The sequence below is a fragment of the Aplidium turbinatum genome, chromosome 9 (genome assembly GCF_918807975.1).
Source record: "Aplidium turbinatum chromosome 9, kaAplTurb1.1, whole genome shotgun sequence".
In the NCBI taxonomy this organism is placed as follows: Eukaryota; Metazoa; Chordata; class Ascidiacea; order Aplousobranchia; family Polyclinidae; genus Aplidium; species Aplidium turbinatum.
In genome coordinates, this window is record NC_137480.1 from 20448239 (window position 1) to 20470759 (window position 22521).

Genomic DNA, 22521 nt, shown 5'->3' on the forward strand with positions numbered 1-22521 from the left:
GGAAAAATGTTTGCGAAAACTGCGATCAGCGAGGGTTAGGGTTAGAGCATAGATTACTTTGTGGTTAGAGTTAGGGTTAGCGGAAACTGCGGTTAGCGGAAACTGCGGAAAAATGTTTGCGGAAACTGCGATCAGCGAGGGTTAGAGCATAGATTACTCTATGGTTAGAATTAAGGTTAGCGGAAACTGCGGAAAAATGGTTGCGGAAACTGCGATCAGCGGACTTCGGTTTTGAGCTATTTTTTCTCTCGATCTTTTCAGGGGGGAAATTTTAAAATGATTGCGGAAACTGCGATCAGCGACTTCGGCTTTTTTTATTTTTTTTCTCTTGATCTTTTCAAGGTACGAACTGTTGTTGGATGCAATTGAATATATGAATTCAAAAAGGGCCCAATTGCCACAAAGTGTTTTTGGCTCAACTGTTTTAATTATTTTGGTCATTTACTTTTGTGGTGAAACTTCGATAATGATTACATGCTTAAACATACTGGTAAGAAGCATCATACCTAAAAAGTTCACTCAGTGAGGATTCTGTGGAGAAACTATAGAGAAGTTGAAGTGCAATTGCTGTAGTTGGGCCCATTTCAAAATCAATGGAAAAATAGATAGGGTATTTTTCATGTGTTTACTGATATGTTTGCAAAATTTGGCTGTTTTTTTTAAGTATCATTTAGAAGACATTGAAAGAAATCGGAAAACACAAATAGTGAAAGAAAAAAAACAAACTGGAGGGCCCTTTTTACATTCACATATTCAATTTCTTTTTGTTAAAAGAAATCGGCAAGCACAAAAAGTAAAATAAAAAAATGGGGTTGGGCCCTTTGTGAATTCACATATTCAATTTATTTTCATCAATGAAAGTGCTTTGTTTAAAAAAATTGTTAGCTGTAAGCTAAATAGCATTTCAGATAGTTTAATTATCATTTCATTTTTAACATTTATTACAATACCGTAATTATCAATATCCTTGACTAGTGATGTTGCGAGCAGGAAAAACCTGTCCTGTACTTTTAGCAGAAACGTTCTTCTGTATTTACTTTTTCTGAATATAATATGCACATGAAATTGCTCTTATCTTCAAATACCTTATAAGCTTGGCATACCACGTGTTGTACGGTACAAAACAAAAATCATTCTTCACAAGGGACCTGTTTATTCTTGCCACTAACCTAGGCTACCATACTCTAAAAACTTTAATTAACTTGAATGCCTACATGAAATTATGAAAGCTTTGCCTTGGAATGAAGTAATGTTGAATAAAAATAATTGAACACCTGATCCTCAAAACGCTTTACACTGCTTTTGTTTACAAATTACAATGTTTTTACCTTGGTTGACAGAACAAGCAATGTTGCCAGATAAAACATAAAAATGGTGAAAAACAATAATGTTACCAGATGACCAAATCTGAATGGAAATTAATAATTTCTACAGTTTTGGTTTTATCCTCAGATTTTATCTGCGCGGTACCGGGTGGCAAAGTCCAAACAGTCAAAATTTGTGCGGTACGATGGTATTATCGTGTCGTGACCGATATGTTTGATATGTTCCATTGCCAGTATTTTTTTTATTAGAAATTGTTAACACTTTTGGCTTTCATTCCAAGCAAAGGTGTAGCTAAGAAATGATAGACCTGTGTTTGCGGTTACTTACACTTGTGTTGTTTTCTAAACTGGTGAGAAAGTCTATTGAAATGAACCACATTTTTATGTCGGTGCGGTGAAAATATACACAATATTATACGTCTGCTTGACGATAGAGGGCCCAAAATTATTCTGGCCCGGAGCCCACAAAAGGTTTAACACAGCACTGGTTTTAAGGAACCATTAATATACGGTACTCTGCTAGAACTTTTGTAACAAGTATAAGAGTGTTCATATTGTTAGAAAGTTGTAGGTAAATTGGCTAAATTAATATTTATGAAGTTATAGTTTTGCTTGAACTATTTGTTAGCCCATATTTCATCATTCGCAAAGACTACATGGCATTGCATTGAAAGCGATTGCCAACAGGGGCCCCTAAACTTAGCTGTGCCTCGGGGCCCCGTGAGCCTTAATCAGGCCCTGTCTGGTACAATACGTTTTTAGAATTGGTGGGCAATATTTAAACTTTTTTCAAAGAGCATGCTTTCCGCATGTTAATGGCGGTTGAACTGCTCTGACATGCATGAATGCAGGTGTTTGAAATACGTCTCCAAGAGTCACAATCCACAAGTTAATGTGTGTTTTAGTTTGACTGAATTGCACACCAACACTGGCCTACTGATTTACTGATTATATGTAACCTCGTGTCAGTAACTATGCAAAGATGATCTTAAAAGAATAAACTGCACAACAAAATGCTACCAAGCATTTATTACTTCTTCTTCTTGCGTTTGAGGCCGCCGCAGATCACTTTGTTCTATCCAGGCACAGCAGCCAATGGATTGTTTGCTCATCGAACGTTGTTAGGTCCACATGTCTATCTTTGGGTCTGTTACAGAACATTGGTAGATAATGTGGTATGCAGTTTAAAAATCTGAGCCACATGCACAAGATGGTGTCGGCGAAATCCCGTCGGAACGCGTTGCTGTTTATTAGTAGTTGATGCAGCTTTGCATTCTGTTTTAAGATTTTCATCTTACAAACATCAAACACACTTTTGAACTGAAATTAAACAATATGAAACTCTCGGCTTTTATTTATCGTGCTCCTATTTTCCCTTAATCTACGACATGTGAAAAATATTTTGTTGGATTTTTCATAATTTTTCTAATGTAAAATGTTTTCAGGTGCTTTTCATCACAGTGTTAACGATGTCACCAAAGCAAAAGTATTTTTTGTTTTGTGCCTCTGCTTCACTTGCCTGATTTTTAACAACAGCGTACCATTAAGTCATTTTTACATTGATTCAATGTCTGCAAACGTTAAATTAATTTAATAAACTTTGCAGGGTAAATAATAAGCAATCCCTTACAGCAAAATCCATCATTTTGACATTGATTCAATGTCTGCATATGCCTTCTGACGTAAAAATGTAAAAAAGATAGATGATAAAAGACAGGTGTAAAAATGACTGATTATGCTGTTTAGAGAATGGGTTAAGTGGAGATAACATTCAGAAAGTGTCGTATTAGTAAATTTACATTGAATTTCGTAACAGGTACTTTCTTAGTATTGGACACGGCTTAACGTTCCTGGGCACGACTTTAACATTTCTGGAAACAACTTTGACGTTCCTGAGCACGACTTTGATGTTCCTGAGCACAATATTAACGTTCCTGGGAGCGTCTTTAACGCTTCTGGCACTACTTTAACGTTATTTGGTACAACTTTAACGTTCCTGGCTACGTCTTTAATGTTCCTGAGCACTACTTTAACGTTCCTCGACAAAGGGGGGCTCCCCCAGAAAATTTTGAACAATTACTTTAAATGTGGTGCATTCTGAGAGCATTTTCAACAAAAATGTTGGTATGAATACTCCTGTAAAATGGTGCTATCTGGTGGTATAACAAAAGGATAAGATCATGTTTTCTTCGGCATTTTTCGGAAATAAAGCTAAGTCTCTATGTTTTCTTGTTGCTAATTCCTGGCTGAGATATTTGAATGTTTGATATTGACAAAACTCGCTCTTTTAATGCAGTTTTGTTTAAAATTAGGAAAACTTTGTTTTAAAGATATAAAGAGACTGAAAGCATCATTCTCAATATCGTAACGTCACACGCGTGCCAAAGGGGAGGTTCAAACCACCAAAACCCCCTCTTGGCTATGCCACTGGGGCCTAGATTATCTTCTCAACGACCTTATCCCCGAATGTGCCACCTTGGGAAACTAAACTTGCTACTTGACAAGTGTAGATAAAATGATCTGGTTCTTTTCGTTTTATCTGCACGTGTAAAATAAGTAACGATCATGCTGCTAAAACCTAAACTCAGTCTATTACAAAAACTTGCTACAACTGTCTCTGTAAAATACTCAGTTAAATGTTGGTATAACATCTTGTCCTTTATATTTTACCTGTCACACACAACGATGGTTTACCTTAGCCGCCTAGATTTAATAAATAACGCAAACAGTTCATGATATACAGGCACCATACATGCAGGGCCGGATTTAGCTGATGGGGGGCCCGAGGCACTTTTAGATCGGGGGGGCCCCCTGCAAAAAATTTTTCGCGCCTACGGCGCGAAAAACCACCTCTGCGTCCACAGTAGCATCAATCCAGCACTGCACAGCATTTTGCAGAAACTTCAAAGGCTGAAAGGAAGAAGAAATAACAAAACATCACATTTTTTCCACGTAGGGGGGCCCTTCAAAAGTCGGGGGCCCGGGGCACCTGCCCCCTCTGCCCCCCCCTAAATCCGGGCCTGCATACATGTAGTTTCACATTGCTTTTGCGAAATGCTTGACAGATCGATAAATTTCTTATCCGTTCCTGAGAATTTCAACAGAAGTAATCTGATCATTATCTTCAAGAAATGTACACGCGTAAACGTTTTTCAAACACATCTCAAACAAGCCACTTATTTGTAAATAATAAACTGTGAAAACAAAGGTAGGGACAAAAACCGCTTTCCACAGTAAGCACAATACAATAGGCCTAAATGGAATACGATCGCAAAAGCAAGCTATATTTTAATTATGGCCAACACTTTTTTCATCAAACAAAGCTTTGGGTTTGAAGTTTACAAATTTTAACCTGATGATTTTTGAATTTTTTTTGCTTGACAGACTTAAGTTAACCTCTCAACTGAACCTCTCAATGCATCAACCTGATATGTAGTTTATAAACTTTTTACAAATTTTCACCAAGACAAACAACTTTTGACTTTATTCTTCGTGGTTTCCCAAGTTAACATCTTTTTTTGTCTAAAAAGAGAAGCTTCAACATAAGCTTCAAAAGAGATACTTTCAACAACAAAACCAACCTGTTTACTCCAGTTCAGTTGTTTTTATTTCTGACCATCACCGCAAAAACAATACACGCCAACATAGCAAAGTTTTAGAAAAAGACAGAAGCGACGAAATGCCAACGTTAAAACGTGCTTGAGACCGAATTAGGTTAAAAGAAAATTGGCACGGTAGCAACATCTTCAGAAAAATTTAACATAAAAGGAAAATAATGAAAAAGTTACAAACAAACATAAAAAAACAACAACATATTATTATTATTATTATGTATTTGTATCAGACAAGAATGTCCATATTCAAATCACACAAAAAATACAAAAAATTTCAGAAAATATATTTAAGCTATAGCTTTATTAGCCCATACAGCGTTAGCTCACATTTTCGATTTGTGATTTGTGTAAATAGGCTATGAAGATCGGCGGCACACTGGACGAAATACACATGGAACACAGAGTGGCAAAACAACTCCTCCCGACTCCGTGATTTCCTACCCGACGTCGATCCCCACCCTCAGGGAATGTCCCTCGCAAGACTTGCGTGGGTCCGGCTTAACCACCTACGAACCGGCGTCGGTCGCTTTTGTTCAGACATGTGCAGATGGGGCCTGGCTCCCTCAACGGGATGCGAGTGTTGATTTTGATTTTGTCTGCTAGCTACTGTAGGTATGTCCGTACTCAACCGGGAAGTTAGCGCAGTCTGCAAGTGCAATAAAGCAACTTTCACCAACGAGGCAGTAGCTTACTGTTCTCAAACTAGACAACTACAGTTGAAATTTTGAAGCACCATCAAGTTAGAAACTGTTTTCAGAATAATTTGGAGCACAATGAACTCTTAGTGACTTGAATATGAAAACCACACAAATGCAATAAAGCTTGTCATGCAAAATGAACTTGTAAAACTTGCAATGCTCTAACTACATAAGATTTTTCTCAAAACAACTCCTCCCTACTCCGTGATTTCCTACCCGACGTCGATCCCCACCCTCAGGGAATGTCCCTCGCAAGACTTGCGTGGGTACGGCTTAACCGCCTACGAACCGGCGTCGGTCGCTTTCGTTCAGACATGTGCAGATGGGGCCTGGCTCCCTCAACGGGATGCGAGTGTGGTGCCACAGACCAGACAGTAGACCATGTTGTCCATGACTGCCCAATACCTCAATCACCACATGAAACGCTTGGACTGAATGCCATGGATGACGAGACTGTCGAGTAGCTGATGACCTCAGGCCAAAACATATAGTCCGGAAGAAAGCTGATAAGACGAAGAAGAAGAGTGCTGAGGGTAGTTAAGGAACACACCTTGTTCAAACTACAGTATAATCATAGATTGAAAACAAGAAAAAGTATGCCAAAGGGACAATTTTGACTATACTAGATTTTAAATTTCTTTAGCTTAACCACTCATATTCTCATCCAGAAAATTGAGCTTTTGACTTTACACAAGCTTTCAACAACTCATGAAAGTTGAGTTTATTGGCTATTGCTTGTCTTATCTACAAAATCTGTTTTCTCCCTTCAGTTGAGCGCTTACAAGGAAAGAATTAGGGCTGATTAAAGCAAAATATTTAGTAATAAAATATTTCGTTTCGGCACAAAATTTTCAATTTTAGTTTTCTTTCAAAGTATTTCATTTGTTAGTAGAAAAGTTTGTTTTAAAAAGCAAAGCTCTCATAGCTCAGTTGTAATGCGTGACTGATAGGGTTAAGCTCTCGACTTCGTAAACAAAGAAATGGTAAGATTAACAGAACGGGCCAACGAGCGTCTAAAATTCTAAAGCTTCTCAGTATCTATCCGCTTCTAATGTGTTCGACAACCCTTCCTCCATGGCTGGCAACTACTTACATGCTTGACAGTCTAACTTATTAAAATTGTTTTGAGATAGAAAGTAGTTGCTTTTTGGAGCTGTTCTAAAAGCATTTTTTGTTTACAAGACCACAGCATCACGTACGCGCTTGTCAAAACTTTAAATTTGTATGTAGCCTACGGCGAACGAAACGGCATCATTACTGCATTTCTTTGGGTTCTCTATTGTTTAGTGCCAAGTGATTATATTTACTTGACTTGTCTGGTACAATACGTTTTTAGAATTGGTGGGCAATATTTAAACTTTTTTCAAAGAGCATGCTTTCCGCATGTTAATGGCGGTTGAACTGCTCTGACATGCATGAATGCAGGTGTTTGAAATACGTCCTCAAGAGTCACAATCCACAAGTTAATGTGTGTTTTAGTTTGACTGAATTGCACACCAACACTGGCCTACTGATTTACTGATTATATGTAACCTCGTGTCAGTAACTAAGCAAAGATGATCTTATAGGAATTAACTGCACAACAAAATGCTACCAAGCATTTATTACTTCTTCTTCTTGCGTTGAGGCCGCCGCAGATCACTTTGTTCTATCCAGGCACAGCAGCCAATAGATTGTTTGCTCATCGAACGTTGTTAGGTCCACATGTCTATCCTTGGGTCTGTGCAGAACATTGGTAGATAATGTGGTATGCAGTTTAAAAATCTGAGCCACATGCACAAGATGGTGTCGGCGAAATCCCGTTGGAACGCGTTGCTGTTTATTAGTAGTTGATGCAGCTTTGCATTCTGTTTTAAGATTTTCATCTTACAAACATCAAACACAGTTTTTGCGAAAATTTGAACGTGTTAATTTGCAATGACAAACAGTCTAACTTATTAAAATTGTTTTGAGACAGAAGATAGTTGCGTTTTGGAGCTGTTCTAAAAGCATTTTTTGTTTCCAAGACCACAGCATCACGCAAGCGCTTATGTATCTTTGAATTCGTCTAAATCTCCTGCAGAGATTTATTGGCATCATCATAGCAGCCTAATTTAAAGTTCAAGAATTCAAAACTTTAAGTTTGTATGTAACCTACGGCGATATTCATCGACCGCGCCTCTATATAGTCTTTGCGTATTGTGTAGGTCAGGGCTTCCCAAACTGGGGGTCGCGACTCCGCAAGGGGTAGTGTAACAAACTTTTGGGGTCGCAGAAAGTGTACTGATTTTTCACAAACTATTTTTAGAAGTTGATGTGGTAAAATGAAATCAGAATTTAAAGTGCCCCTGACAGGTTGGATCCAAGTATAGTAACTTTTTAAAGCATTTCCTAGCGCAGAATTACACTTAGCGAACTTTTTAATCTTAACCTCGTAGCTCGACTGGTTAGGGCGTAATTTAATCAAACGACTGCTCCGCAGCGCCACCACAGGCGAAACTCCATATTTCACTGCGCTGGGACGACTTTGGTGGTATTACGTCATCCTAAGTGGACGTCGTTAGCAACGGATGAAACAAACGCTTCTTAGATGTAATTGGTGGATCACAGTTTGGTCGCAGTTGGTACAAGCGGTTGCTTTTTTCGAAGATTTATTGTTTTTTGCAGTTTAATAAAACTGTACTGGATACGTTCCTACAAAATCTAAAATATACTTGAAGTGAAAAATGAAGAAATCGTACGAATCATCATTCATATTTAATTCATCATCACTATTCAAAAATAAATAAAAGTTCTCTCTCTCTCTCATACTGTGCCTTCAGTTGGCCATTGAAATCCTGTGTAACGGCCATCTGGATCTGGAAAATTGTTTCGGATTCGCCAAACAATGCATGACGGCATCACAATCCGATTGTTGCTTCCGAGAGCATCACCTTGTAGTAGTATACACTCCAACACATGCCTGTAGGCATTTTTACTTGAGTGGTATTAACAAAATCATCTTCAGTGAAGTGAACATATACGACTAGTTTTGTATGGCCCATCCCACTTTCGAACACTAAAAGAAAACTTTGACCATTGTCTTCTCAGTACCTTGTTTTGTGGGAAAGTGGGAAAAGAAAGCACACGGTCTTTGTCACTGACAATGTCACATAAACAGCAATTTGTAGGCATTGCCTCAACCATAAATTAAAGGTACTGTTTGTGAGATACTGTTGTTACACTGCAAATGGCTATAGCCAGATTAGGACAAATAAAAAAGTATGAAAATTGTAGCCCTATGAAACTGCAATTTCAATTGAATTGAGATGCTGTTTGATAAAAGTAAACTCAACCTATTTGGTCGAAACCTGATAGTAATAATAAGTTCACTTTTTCATTTCGGTAATTCTTAATTTGCACATGCTTTACACCAACAGAGCCCCACACATTAACGTTTTGCAGTAGCCGTACCATACTTTACCAAGTCATCACAGAGGAAGAATGTATCCTTCCCGCTTACTGTGACGTCACAGCGGTGTTGCCGTTTTTATTTTCGCAATTGAATGAGTGCCAGATTCGCCGATGTCAACGAAAGTTTGCAAGCTTGTAACTTAGTAGCCTGTTGATATTTTTTACGATTTGCTGGTCAGGGAAGTTTGTTAGTGTCATCTTTTTGGTATCTTAGGTAAATTTGGCGAATTTATTTACCTGTCAGAGGCACTTTAAAGACTTTTTTGCAATGTGAAGTAAGATAGCTTTCAAAAGTTAAAGCTAAGCTATTAGTGTTGAAAATTTGAGTGTTGATTTTTCTAACGAAAAAAAATCAGACTGAGTTCACCATTTTCGTAATGACATCTGGCTTTTAAAACTATGCTATTTATCAAATTTGCTTGAAAAACTGAACAAACTTAACTTGTTTCTTCCAAGCAGAAAACATGAATGTTTTTCATTGAATTTTAAATTGGAAGCGTTCATAAAAAATAAGGACAAAAAATTAAACATCTGCTTGAAAATGAATACCAGGTTGAAAATGGTCCATTTGAAATGTTCTCATTTACTGAAAAGTTTTTGGCTAACATTGATGTAAAATCAAATGTTGTTAGACATCTGGTTATTAACCATAGGCCTAAATTGTCGAATCTGTTGAAACAGTTTCCGAAGTATTTTCAACCAAATTACATTGGATCCAAAACCTAATCTATTTACAATGCGAAAACGGAGTACCGAGCACCTCTCTCAGGAAGAACTTACTGATTTATCTTTTGATTTGAAATTTAAATTTTCTGGAAATTTATGAATTTTGTGCAAAAATGCTTCACACTTTTTGGCTTTGCGTTAAAGCGGAATACCTACCATTCTCTGATTTAGCAGTAGGGCTAACTGCACTCCTGCCGTTTGTATCGAGGTGTTTGTGTTGAAAAATTTCAGCCGCAAAAACTGAAGCAAAGCACTAGTTGAGAAGATCGTCTAACCAAAGATTTAATTACAATGATCAGCTAAAGGCTTCCTCAATCAAGCAAACATTGATGTAGAATCGTGGAAACAACTTGCCAGTGACATGTTAATCTAGAGGAAAAAAAATAGTGAAAGCAGGAATTTTTCGAAAAAAAAAAAAGCATACAAAGACTTAGGAAAAACAAAATATTAGAAAAGACAAGCTAAAAAGACGTTTCTCACCCTCCATGCAACGTGACTTATGCCCACGTCTTTTCCACCATAGACTATGGATGGGATTCCAAAGCCACATACGATATCGCCATCTAAAGCGGAACTCGATTTGATGACAAAACTAAATGTTCGGACACGAGTTGAAGCCGACAACAATTTGTACGAGTCAGTGTTTCCAACGTTGATGGCAATCAAAACAAACACCATCAAAACCAAACAGCCTAAGAATCATTGAAAGCCTTGGGACTAGCATTACAAACATTGACCCACGGCTGGATTTGTTTTGTAGCAAAATCAAATCTTTGTTGCATCCACCAAACTGAATAAATTTGTTTGGTTTTTAGTTTGTTTGTTTTTTTCCAGTAGGCAACGTGTAGATTGTAAAATGTGAAGTGGTAGACTTGGAGTATCGTTGGGTTGTTTTTAGTTTTCATTCGAATGAAAGCTTTCCATAAATATCACAAATGTATATTTCGCACCGCTTATCATTTTACCATGAAGGGTCGCTGGAAGTTTTAGGAGATTGAAAGGGGTCGCGAGCAAAAAAGTTTGGGAAGCCCTGGTGTAGGCTAGCCTACTTGTTTTTCTCGCGTTTGCATACAAGGTAATTTATTCGGGCTGTTTTTGCCGATGCATCCCCTACCCAAAAACAAAAAAAGATTGTAAACGTTTGATGAACCTTAACCACAAGGCAAGGAAACTATGCAAGAAGAGGTACATTAGCGCTAGATCTGTATATCCGGATCACGAAAGTGGCGTCTTTTGTGCAGGACACAGTTTGCAAGGCTATATTTAGTACTAAGTTATAAGTGGCTCTGTCAATCGTACATGATAACAACTGTTTACGCAGAATCTATTAAAAGTTATCACTAAATTATCACAGCGATTAGAACGAATAAACGATTGAACCTGTACAAACGACACGTCATAACTATTCCAACTTTCATATCATTTCACAGCAACCATGTCCAAATAGGTTTCATTTTAGATGTCACTGAAGTTTCCTTTTGTTCCCGTGAGAAAAGGATTCAGTTTCAAGTGCAACAAGTCAGAGTTTCATGAAGAGCTTTTGGTTTTGTTATCTAAAACATCTAGTTTGGTTTAGGTTGTCGTCGCAAGTGTAGTGATGGCCACAAGATTTCGAAACTTCACGAAGAATCACGAAGAGGGTGTAACTAAATTATATTTGTCAACACAAAATTCTAAATTTGACAGATACAGTAGATACTGTTTAACTACTCTTGATTGGCGATTATTACACTACATTACGCACTATGCAAAACAATAAAAATGGGTTTGAAACCACTGGACAGCACTATTTGAAATCATTTGCCACCTCTAAGTGCATAAAAATATACCGTAACAGTTTAAATTATGTGCTTTATATATAAAAGTAGCCTATTTCCATTTAGTCGTCTTCACCAAAGGGAGGAAAAATATAACCCATTTCATTTGTTTTTCGTGGGCGTTTGTGATGTCTTCGAGGATTGTTTCTTAAGCACCGCATGACCTGGTCGAAGTCTTCTATTTCCATTTCATTTGTCATGTCCAAAACGTCATCGTTCTGAGCGGTAGAAAAACATAGATTTTTGTTTCAACTTTATCTTTGTGATATCTGTTGACATTACAGTATAAAAATTGCTTTCCTATGTAGTATGTACCTTCGACGAAACAAATCTCAATTTTTGTTTGTGTAAACGTTACGTGCTAAATAATTTCTTGTTTGTCATCTGCAGATAAATTTTGAACCCCCAAAGTTACAGGCCCGGAATCACCTCGCATTACCACTACGCACAAATTAAGACCCAAGTTTAAATTACACTGAGAAGTTCAACAAAACTTCAGCACCAAATTCTATGACTACTGACGTCAGATATCCCAACAAATCACGTCATACTAATCAGGACTGTTCAGGGCAAAAACTATACAACTCCGACTCTTCGATTCATAGCTGGCCGACTCCGGCTTCAGTGTTGCCAGATTTTTGAAAATTGCCAGATTTTTTTATTTCATCTTTTTATTTATTTTTTATCTCACTTCACTTTAGTAGTGTTCGAAATTGCAATGGCAAATTTTACAAAAGCTAACAAGAACCAACACTATTACTTTTTAGATAAAGTTTGTTTAGAGTGCATTACAGAAATAAGAAACAATGTGTTGATAAAAAAATGCAAATACAAATTTTGTTGTTTATTGTTTTGTGTCAAACCAAGGTCGGAGTCGGTTTTTTCTTTTAACGACTTCGACTCCGGACACGCCAAAATTCAACCGACTTCAACTCCGACTCCACAGCCCTGATATTAATTAGTTCCATAATGCTTTTGAAATGCCAGGCGTAACAAATAATAAATCCTGCACCTGTTTTTCCACATAGGCATACAATTCTAAATAGTAAACTTACTTTTGTTGAACATTAATACCCAGGGCCATTGAAAAAATAAAGTTAGGTCCGGTACTAATAAGATTATCGGGTCTGAAATCAAACACGTTTACAAAAAATCCACTATATCCTTTAAAATTCACTTTGGTTTGTTCGCTGTGAGGCCCCTTAAAAAAGTTAAGGGGTTTTAATATCATCTCTGGCTCGGATCACAAAGCATCCACTGGACCCCCTGCCAACGCTACCGATAATATCATATTGCCGTACCCCTGCTGGACCCCCTGCCAACGTTACCGATAATATCATATTGCCGTACCCCTGGACCCACCGCCAACGTTACCAATATAAAATTTCAGCCGAACATCTAGTATATGCAGATGAACTATTGTGCTTCTTATTCAGCTTATTGTTTAATGTATGCCTTTCTCATGGTATGCTGCCTTCACCTTGTTTAAATACCATAATTATCCCTGTTTGTAAGAACAACAAAGGCAATATTCAGGATGCTGGAAATTACAGACCCATTGCAGTGGCAACTGTAGTGTCCAAATTATTTGAACATTATATCCTTGAGCATATTTCACCGTTTTTAAATACATCTGACAATCAGTTTGGATTTAAGCCAAAACATGGCACAGATTTATGTGTTTATCTTTATAAACAAACAGTATCTCATTACATACACAGCAATAGTCCTGTGTTTAGTATATTTCTAGATGCATCCAAAGCATTTGATAGAGTTAATCACAATATCTTATTTAACAAGTTAGTTTCACGGAATGTTCCTATGTGCTTTGTACGATTATTGAAGCATTGGTATAAAGAACAAATAATGAGAATAAAGTGGGGGAATCAAATTTCTGACCCCTTCCATGTCACCAACGGAGTAAGGCAGGGAGGGGTTTTAAGTCCTTACCTGTTTTCTTTGTATATAGATGACTTATCGACTGAATTGAATTCCCTAGATGTCGGATGTAATACTGGTTCATCTCACTTGAATCACCTAATGTTTGCAGATGACTTGTGTGTATTTAGTCCAAGTGCTAAAGGTACCCAAAAACTCATTGATGTGTGTGAATCCTATGCTTCTAGACATGACATTATTTTCAACTGTAACAAAACTGTTGGATTGGTCCATCAATGTCGCAAATTTAAAGTTTTGACTTCTCCATGCATGCGGTTGTACAATACACAAATTAAATTTGTTGGACAAGTGAAATATTTAGGTATACTGATTGATGATACCATCAGTGATGAAGCAGATATTAAAAGGCAAGTGCGATCTCTTTATGTCGCTGCCAATCAGCTTAGGTCCAAGTTTGGAAATTGCTCTGCCGAAGTTAAAAATGTAATGTACCAATCATATTGTATGCCAATGTATGGTTCGCAACTATGGTGTAACTACAAAACTTCTGCTTTAAATCGCATACGAGTTGCTTACAACGACTCGTACAGAATTATCCACAATTTGTCGAGATGCAACAGTGCTAGAGTGTATCAGGTACAGAACGACGTGTTAACATTTGATGCTCTATTATGAAAAAATTGCTATGCATTTGTAGAACGTTGCAAAAGATCAATTAATCCACTTTTGCGCAATGTTATGTCTTCTGATTATTACTTTAATTCTACATTTTATATTCACTATACAACAGTATTTTGTACGTTGTTTGATGTAGCCTGCTTGATGTTGTGTTAGTCTGATATTTTGTGTGATGACTGTTAAAAATTTAAATCCTATGGACTTTGAGTCTGATTGCAAATAAATAAATAACAAATAAAAAATGGCAAGAATAGGTTAAATCCAGGGCCGGATTTAGCTGATGGGGGCCCGGGGCACTTTTAGATCGGGGGGCCCCCCTGCAAAAAAAATTTTCGCGCCTACGGCGCGAAAAACCACCTCTGTGTCCATAGTAGCATCAATCCAACACTGCACAGCATTTTGCAGAAACTTCAAAGGCTGAAAGGAAGAAAAAATAACACAAAATCACATTTTTTCCACGTAGGGGGGCCCTTCAAAAGTCGGGGGGGCCGGGGCACCTGCCCCCTCTGCCTCCCCCTAAATCCGGGCCTGGTTAAATCATGTCCTGCTTCAAACATTTAAGGTATAAAATAATCAGGGTTTATAGTGGGAGGTAAAGCACATGTGGACTGTGGAGTGAAATGGCGTAACATTAACAGAAAGCCACGGGTTACACTGCACATTATCGATTGAGGTGGTGTTTGTTGGGTATTCTATAACGGTGGTTGGTTGTTTTAGGTTTTCTATAATCAATAGCTTTGAAAAATGATCCAAGATATACTTTTGGTCCCAGAGTCAAGATAATTTTAGGGGCACAGGATAATTTTAAGGGCCCAAAGCCTTTCACTGTAAGACCTAGAAACTCAAAGAAAACACCACGTTTTCGTTAATGCGCCATGGCTATTGAGAGATGCGGACAGATTTGTTACATTTTCGAGATTGTAATTTCCGCTACTGCTACTGTCTGACTGAAATTTTCTAAGATTTTCTTACTCTTTGCTGATTTGTAGTGGCATAAAAGCCTACTGCTACTGTCTGACTGAAATTTTCTAAGATTTTCTTACTCTTTGCTGATTTGTAGTGGCATAAATGCCTACTGCTACTGTCTGACTGAAATTTTCTAAGATTTTCTTACTCTTTGCTGATTTGTAGTGGCATAAAAGCCTTCTGTTGCCTTGAAGAAGTAGCCTACTTGAAAAAGAGACAAAGCAAGTTTAAAAAAAGCGTGCAATCAGACTGTTATTGAGTGATTAACGGTCTGAGTGAAGTTTTATGAATCAAATTGTCTTTGTTTTTTAACGCCTGATGAAGTTAAAAGCCATTTTGTCACTTGGGGAAGACAGTAAAGAAGACGTTAAAATATTATATATATCATTCAGACAGTTTCAAAAGTTGGTAAAATCAGACAGTCATTCAGACAGTTTCAAAAGTTGGTAAACAAATCAAGCCGTACGGTATCTCTAGCTGGCCATAAGTACAGTATAGCCTACGCTTACATCCAAAACATTCTAAAAATCTTTGCTTTTTAGTTTAAAATCCATTTTTTCGTGGAATTGTCTAGTATTTTCTTAAGTTTTCCTCCCCTAAGCTGTGCATTGTTTGTTCAATACGGTGTGTTAGAGGTGCCTTGTTATGCTACTATGGTGCCCAAGGGACAGGTTTTACTGTTACTAGGGATAAAATATCCTCTCAATGACGCAGGCTGAAATTTACTAATTTTAAAAACTTTTGGGTCCTGCACCGATACTAGTTTTTAGGAAACTGTTTATTTGACTTTGAACCGTGTTTAATTATAAACAGTGATACCCAGTGGTGGATTTCCAGAAGATTAGCTTTCGGAACGTTAGTTTTTGCTTTCCAAATGCGCTAGGTGCCGTAGAAGAGATTCAGAAAAATGCCCTTATGAGACTTTGAAACACCACACTTGATGTACCGGTAGCCTACGTAAAACGTTGCTAAAGTAAGTAGGCTATTATGGCCATAGATGATAAGCGTTCTTCAACGCAAATATTCGTATTTTAGTGAAACAATAACACAAAAAATACAAGTTAGGCCCTACAGCCTACAAATTTTTAAGACATTTATCGAATTCAAAACCATAAATCCTCTGGCGACTTCGGGTCTCAATTGCCGAGTTACGTCCCTGGCGCAACCAGGATCCAACACATTTCGCTGGTTAAAACTTTCTCAGTGGAAGACTGACCATTCGTAGAAAGAGTAAACTTGAAACAGGTACATAGTGTGTAGAGAAGCCCGGTCAGATGTCAGTATGAGGTTCATTTGTGAAAATCCGCGTTCACACTTGCTCGATGAAATAGGAAGGGATTTTAGTGACGTTAACAAATTTTGAAGACTCTGGGATCTTCTTTTCGTAGTTTTATATTCGCGAAATCCTCTCACAGTTTCGCGTTCGTCTACTGCAAGCGCAATCTTTTTGCCACTTCAATGATTTCGTTTTCTCCTTGTGTCATTACTGTGTCCTCTGGCCAAGTAGTTGAATCAAGTATTTGTAGCTGTTAATAAATGACGAGTCTGTTGAATTCAACAAACGATCTTGGATAAAATTTTCTAAGTGATGATAGAAGATGCGGGGAGTGATTAGTGGGTTATTTCTGCAATTGTTTACATGCAATTCCACACCTTTGAACTCTAAGTTTTCTTCAGCATCCATGGCAATACGATAATGTCGTCCGGGTTCGTTCCTACGTGTTTCAAATAATTTTGCAAGTTTATTAATTTTTTTATCTGCATCCCTAATAGTACATGCTCTGTTTTGCAGTTCGAGGCTTAGGCTACTTCGGATAATTTTTTCAAGGATTAGTAGCCTACTTTAAAGCCAAGTCCAACAAGAAATCCGTGGATGTTATCTTCGACAAGAGTCCTTGATATTTCGCGCGTTTCCGAGAATCTTTTGTATCGCTACTAGCTCCCTTTTTGGAGTGTTTGACAAGTGCTGAAAAACCATTCCAGACGGCATTGACTGTGCGGACACTCGAGGCTACCCAATGTGTGTCCAGTACCCTTCCGATTTTCAACAACTGCACTTTAACAGCCGCTGCACATTCACCCAATTCCATGCTATTTAGGAGAAGCGTAGTAAAGGCTATAGCGCTTGTCCATAAAGATCGAAATCGATACGCATTACTGACTGATTGTATAACATCACGAACCGATAGTTCTAATCTATAGGCCTAGTATGGTTTGCACAATACCACACTATACAATGTCTGGAAATTCATCACGAAGCAATTTTGCCACACCATTTTTGCGACCTATCATCACAGCCGCGCCATCACATACAGCACCAATCAAACAAGAAGATAAAAATGTTGTAGAAATGCCATATTATTTTAGGCAGCTCTTCAGGGAAACAAAGATGCCATTAAGACTAGCGAGCTCAACAAGATCTACAAATACATTCACAGGTTCGCTTCCGTCAAGACTGGTACGAAGATATATTATCAGAGTGAATACCCGATTTAACGTGGTCGACTCATCAAGAATAATATATACTTTTACTGAACAGGGCAAAGCATAATAATAAGAGTATAAAATATTTGAGCTTCCGGAACGCCGTTCCGGACAAGTCAACTTTTTGATCGAGCTTCCGGAGCGGCGCTCCGGACTGTTCCGGCTGAAATCCAGCCTTGGTGATACCTAATGCTTTCTACATATTATACTACAATACTGTTATTGTTTTTGTAGGTATAACGTACTTACTCTGTTACACATTGCTTTGTATTCATTCGCCAATTGCCTGTAGCGAGTAGTCATGCAACCAAAATAAATGGTGAGACTCAAAAGGGTGATAAAGAGTAAGAAAAACAGAAAGCAACCGCCTTTGTGTTTGAATCTCTTACCTGATTTTACATCAGCTTTAACCTGCAAAAGTGAATATACATGTCGTTAATGACATTATAAATCCTTACACATTAGCCTAGTTTCTCAACAAAAGTAAAAAATTGTCATGCGCAAACTTAATTGATATGCAGGCACATCATATATGAATACATTAAAAATACAAATTGTACTACCAACTTAAGCACTCGATTGATAGATTGTTGATATTATTATTACTAATGCCTCACTCCAACAACTTTCGTTCAAGGAAACTGTTCTATAATACAGTACCGGTATGTAGGCCTATAGTGTGGTATTTAGTTTGATTCTAAAACAAAAATAACTGGCTGTTGGCAAGTGAACGACATAAGAAGGTGCGTTAAAGTTTGCCCTTCATTGGATGTTATTGGTCACAGCGGTAAACCATAATCTCTTCGTGGGAAAATTGTAACATAAGATTCCCGGATCCGTTCGTCTGTATGTAATGACCGAAAAAGAAACACTCCTTTGAAACGTCTATTCAAAAAGTGTATTTTTGTAAAATTAGCCCGCGGCTATCGAAAATGAGGTGCAACGCAATACACCACTAAAAACTTGTCACTACAACAAACTACTTAGATAAAAGACGGAAATTTGTCCAGCTTATTCAAGCAATAAGCAAAACAGTTAAATATGCGACCAACTTCCAAGTAACAATTTTAAGAATGAGAGAATAAATTTCAATATCTCAAACTCACGTAAACAGTTACTGTGACGTAATAGTGAAGCATTGTCAAGCAATTCAAACAGGTGTTCAAAGGTGATGATGCAATGTTTCATCAGGTCTTACGAACGATGGTGCAATATTTGGACATTTTCTAGCAATTTCCATGACGTAAGATGCCAGCTAGGTTAAGTAGACCATAACGGTTTTTATATGACGTTTGATTTGGTGAACCATTGTCGGGAACAGTTATTTAGATATCATTCTAAAAAATCTTTTTATTTTAGTTTGACATTAAATCCAAAAAATGCTTAATTAGGCTACGTTTAAAAAAAAAACTTACTGCGTAGGCTGGAGGAGGTGCAGTTGGAACAGTTGAAATGTGCTCAGTCCATCCAGGTAATTGAGTAGGCACGGAATGTTTCCCGGTGTCTTTTTGGCCTCCAGCAACTTCAATAACCATTTTGTCAAACTGATCTCAAATACCTTTATATAATAAGAACAATGGATTTTCTGCAAAATTCGAATTTGATATTATCAGACAGTAACATTGAACTTTCAAGGTCAATGAGTTCAATCTTAACCAAAAGAGATACTTCACACCAATCAATAATAACCCAAGCAGCAAAATCCGTCATTTCACGCACATTTCAATGTGAAAATGACGGATTTTGCTGTCTGGAAATAGACTACTATTATTATCGATAACAATCATACATCTTCATCTTTTTGTTAATGATTTATCTGGAAATTTTTGTACGTAAGTCAAAAATTGTATTTAATAAGTTCATAGTCGCTTGCATAGTTGAGTGGAGCGAACCCAACAACGCTCGAAAGAGCACTGATGGTTCGATACCGCTCAAGAACATGCAGCTGAGTCTTTGGTAAGACACTTAATGAAGGTGGACAAAAACATTGGCTTTCTTGCCTACCTGTTCACTTATTTTAAGCCTTGAGAGGTAACTGACTAAGCCTGCAAACGACTAAACAACTGAACTTATAACTGGATAAAATGTTTTGAATTGAAATTTTTTGTTTGAACAAAATATAATTTTATTCAGAGATTCTCGTCAGTTTCGGTTTTGTTTTGTGCGATCCATCATCGACTACGATTTTACAATTCGTGCTTTATATGAGACTGCTTCATCATCATCATAATCCATCGTCGGTTTGTTCCCCACTAGTGGTGGTGGCCGATTGTTTCCGCGCAGCAATTGTTTTAATCCCTTTTCTCCATTTCACCCTGTACCTTGCATCTTCCTCCTTCAGTCCGACTTTTTTAAACTCATCCTTCACTTGTTGTTTCCACGTTCTTCTTGGACGACCGCGTTTCCTCTTTCCATTCACCTTTAGATCTAGTGCCTTTCTAAGAAAACTTCCTTCCTCCCTCCTTATCACATGTCCATACCATCTTACTCCATTTGCCCTTGCCATTTGGTCTATGGTCTCTCTCATCTCTAGCATATCCAACAATTCTTCAGTCCTTTTTTCCCTTCTCGTTTTCACCCCACACATTGCTCTCACCATTGACCTTTCCGTTCTTCTCAGGATTGCCAGTTCACTCTCTCTCAACACCCATGTCTCGCTACCATATAGCATTGCAGGCCGCACACAGCTCCGATATACTTTTCCTTTCATCCTTAGTGAAAATTTTCTGCCATACAACATTTCCCCACATTCCCTGAACTTTGCCCAGCCCAATCTTGCCCTTGTTGTCACCGCTGCTTCACATCCACCACGATCCATTTATCCGATGCTTAATATTAAAATCTGCAAATGGTCCAACGTCTTCCGACGTTGTATCAATTGAAAAGAGATTTATCGTGATACTGAATAGGTTGTTGCTATGTTTTACTGTTGTGCTGAATAACTCAAACCAACGTGATGGCTGATGGCTTTTATAATATTCTCAATAATTAGTTATTAAGTTTATATTAGTTTCCACAACATTGGACGTAGTGTTAGCTCACTTCTTTGTCTATGTTTTTTGTCTAGATTGGTGTTGCTAACAATGGCAAAAAGAGAATGGAACAGTATTTGCTTTTCGTGAACCTGCACCTAGAATGAAAGTGATTGTGCAAAAAAATAACGCTGTCATCCAGGCTTTACAAACAGCTTTTTTAACACAATAAGGCTTTGCCTGAAAGAGCAAATATTCATTGTATTCATGCTTGTTTAATTAAGATTATCGCATGATGAGGCCTAATATAAAGTTAAGAAATTTATTAAGTCATGAAAACACCTGCAGATAGAAAACGATACCACTGTTCACGAACCAGTTTGCAAAAAATTTGCAAGGGCCATACGTTGTATTACATTCATATTATTAAGTGATATCGCAGTTGCATACAAATGCACAACAAATGATTACTTCTGAAGTTAGTATATTTTTTCAAACGTTTAAATTGGACTCTTGTCCAAAAGGTGACCTATTCACAACATCACAAGATGTTTATTTGGCTCAAAATAACAAAGCGTAGGTTTGAAATGTGAAGAACAGCCAAAAGATTTGAGCACTTATAAAACTAAAAAACAACGTTTTTTTGTAAATAAACCTAAAAACATACAATTCTTGTCTATTTGATGCTGTAGCAATTTGAGTGTAAGAATTTTTTCCTGTCCTGTTACACAAGTTCATTACAAGTTTAATGCCAAATGACACTTTTATTGAGTACATGAAACTACTTTCTTTCTTTGAGGGACTCCTATAAAATCTTACGGTCACCAGAAAAATGCAAAATATTTAATAATGGCAAGTTGTTGAAATATTGTAGTAAAATTGTTGAAGTTTTTATGTATCCTGCTATCTCCTGTTGTACTTGTGTTGCTCAGCCTTCACCACCCAGTCTGTTGCAAACATTGGATCAATGTAAAAAATACTGCTTTGCTACTTAAAATGTGTTTTTCCTGTCAGGAGTGTTCAAAAGTCGACCTATCTAGATATAAAAAAGGTTGTTGTAGCTATTTTGCGTTTTCACAATGATTGTTTTCTGACAACAACAAAAGGTGTCTTAAACAAAACAAAAAAGTCTGATATAGTAGTAGAACAGTTTGATGGCATACTGTGAGCTTTATAGGTATAACAACACATTGCAGAGCCGCGAGCCGAATAAATTTGCTTGGCGGGCCGGATCCGGCCGAGAGCCGTAGGTTGCCGACCTCTGAACTGAGGTATAGCTAAAGCTTAAGGAGTTGCATATAGCTAGAGCAGACAAATAAACATTGTAAACTGTGGTACAAACCGTCTTTTAATATATGCAGAAGATCAACCATGTTGCAACAGGTGGCCACTTGAACAGGTCAATTGCTAGTAAGATCCTACAGTCTACAGACAGCAATGACGTCGACAACCAATGAGAACACGTGGCTACCGCTATTGTGACCCATCCAGCACTCAGTCAGAGAGTTGATTCTTGCTTAATTGCTTTGAACTTTGTTTGGTAATTACAGAAGAAAATTTAGTTATGGCAGGGATGGGAATTGAACCCCTCTCATTAAAATGACTACTTGTCTAACTTTAACCCTCAAGGCCACTCTATTAATGCCGAAATGTTTACTTAATTTACTACTTTCTATCAGAAGTGTGTGCATTTTTCTTTGTTTTACCTAACTTATATCTTCTAATTGGTTAAAACGCTGTTCTACCTGTAACTTCTGACTGGTTGGTTGATTGGTTCGAAATTCCACTAGTCTTTTAAATTGTTTTATGTTAAAGTCAGAAGTTGTTATGTTAAAGTGGCTGCAGTTGCAAAATGTTCCATAGATAAGTTTATTGCTGCAAGTCAAAGAGTAAAGTTCGTAAATCAGAAA

General features: G+C 37.5%; 1 protein-coding gene across 1 annotated transcript; it reads right to left on the reverse strand.

The window, feature by feature from the left end:
- Nucleotides 1-11431: 11431 nt before the first annotated feature.
- On the reverse strand, nucleotides 11432-19224 carry LOC145777611 (uncharacterized). Its single transcript, XM_082589042.1, has 3 exons — nucleotides 19055-19224; nucleotides 17889-18050; nucleotides 11432-11830 (listed from the first exon to the last, which is right to left on the reverse strand). The coding sequence occupies exons 1-3, from the start codon at nucleotides 19172-19174 to the stop codon at nucleotides 11675-11677; spliced, it is 438 nt and encodes a 145-aa protein (XP_082445168.1). The 5' UTR covers nucleotides 19175-19224; the 3' UTR covers nucleotides 11432-11674.
- Nucleotides 19225-22521: the final 3297 nt, after the last annotated feature.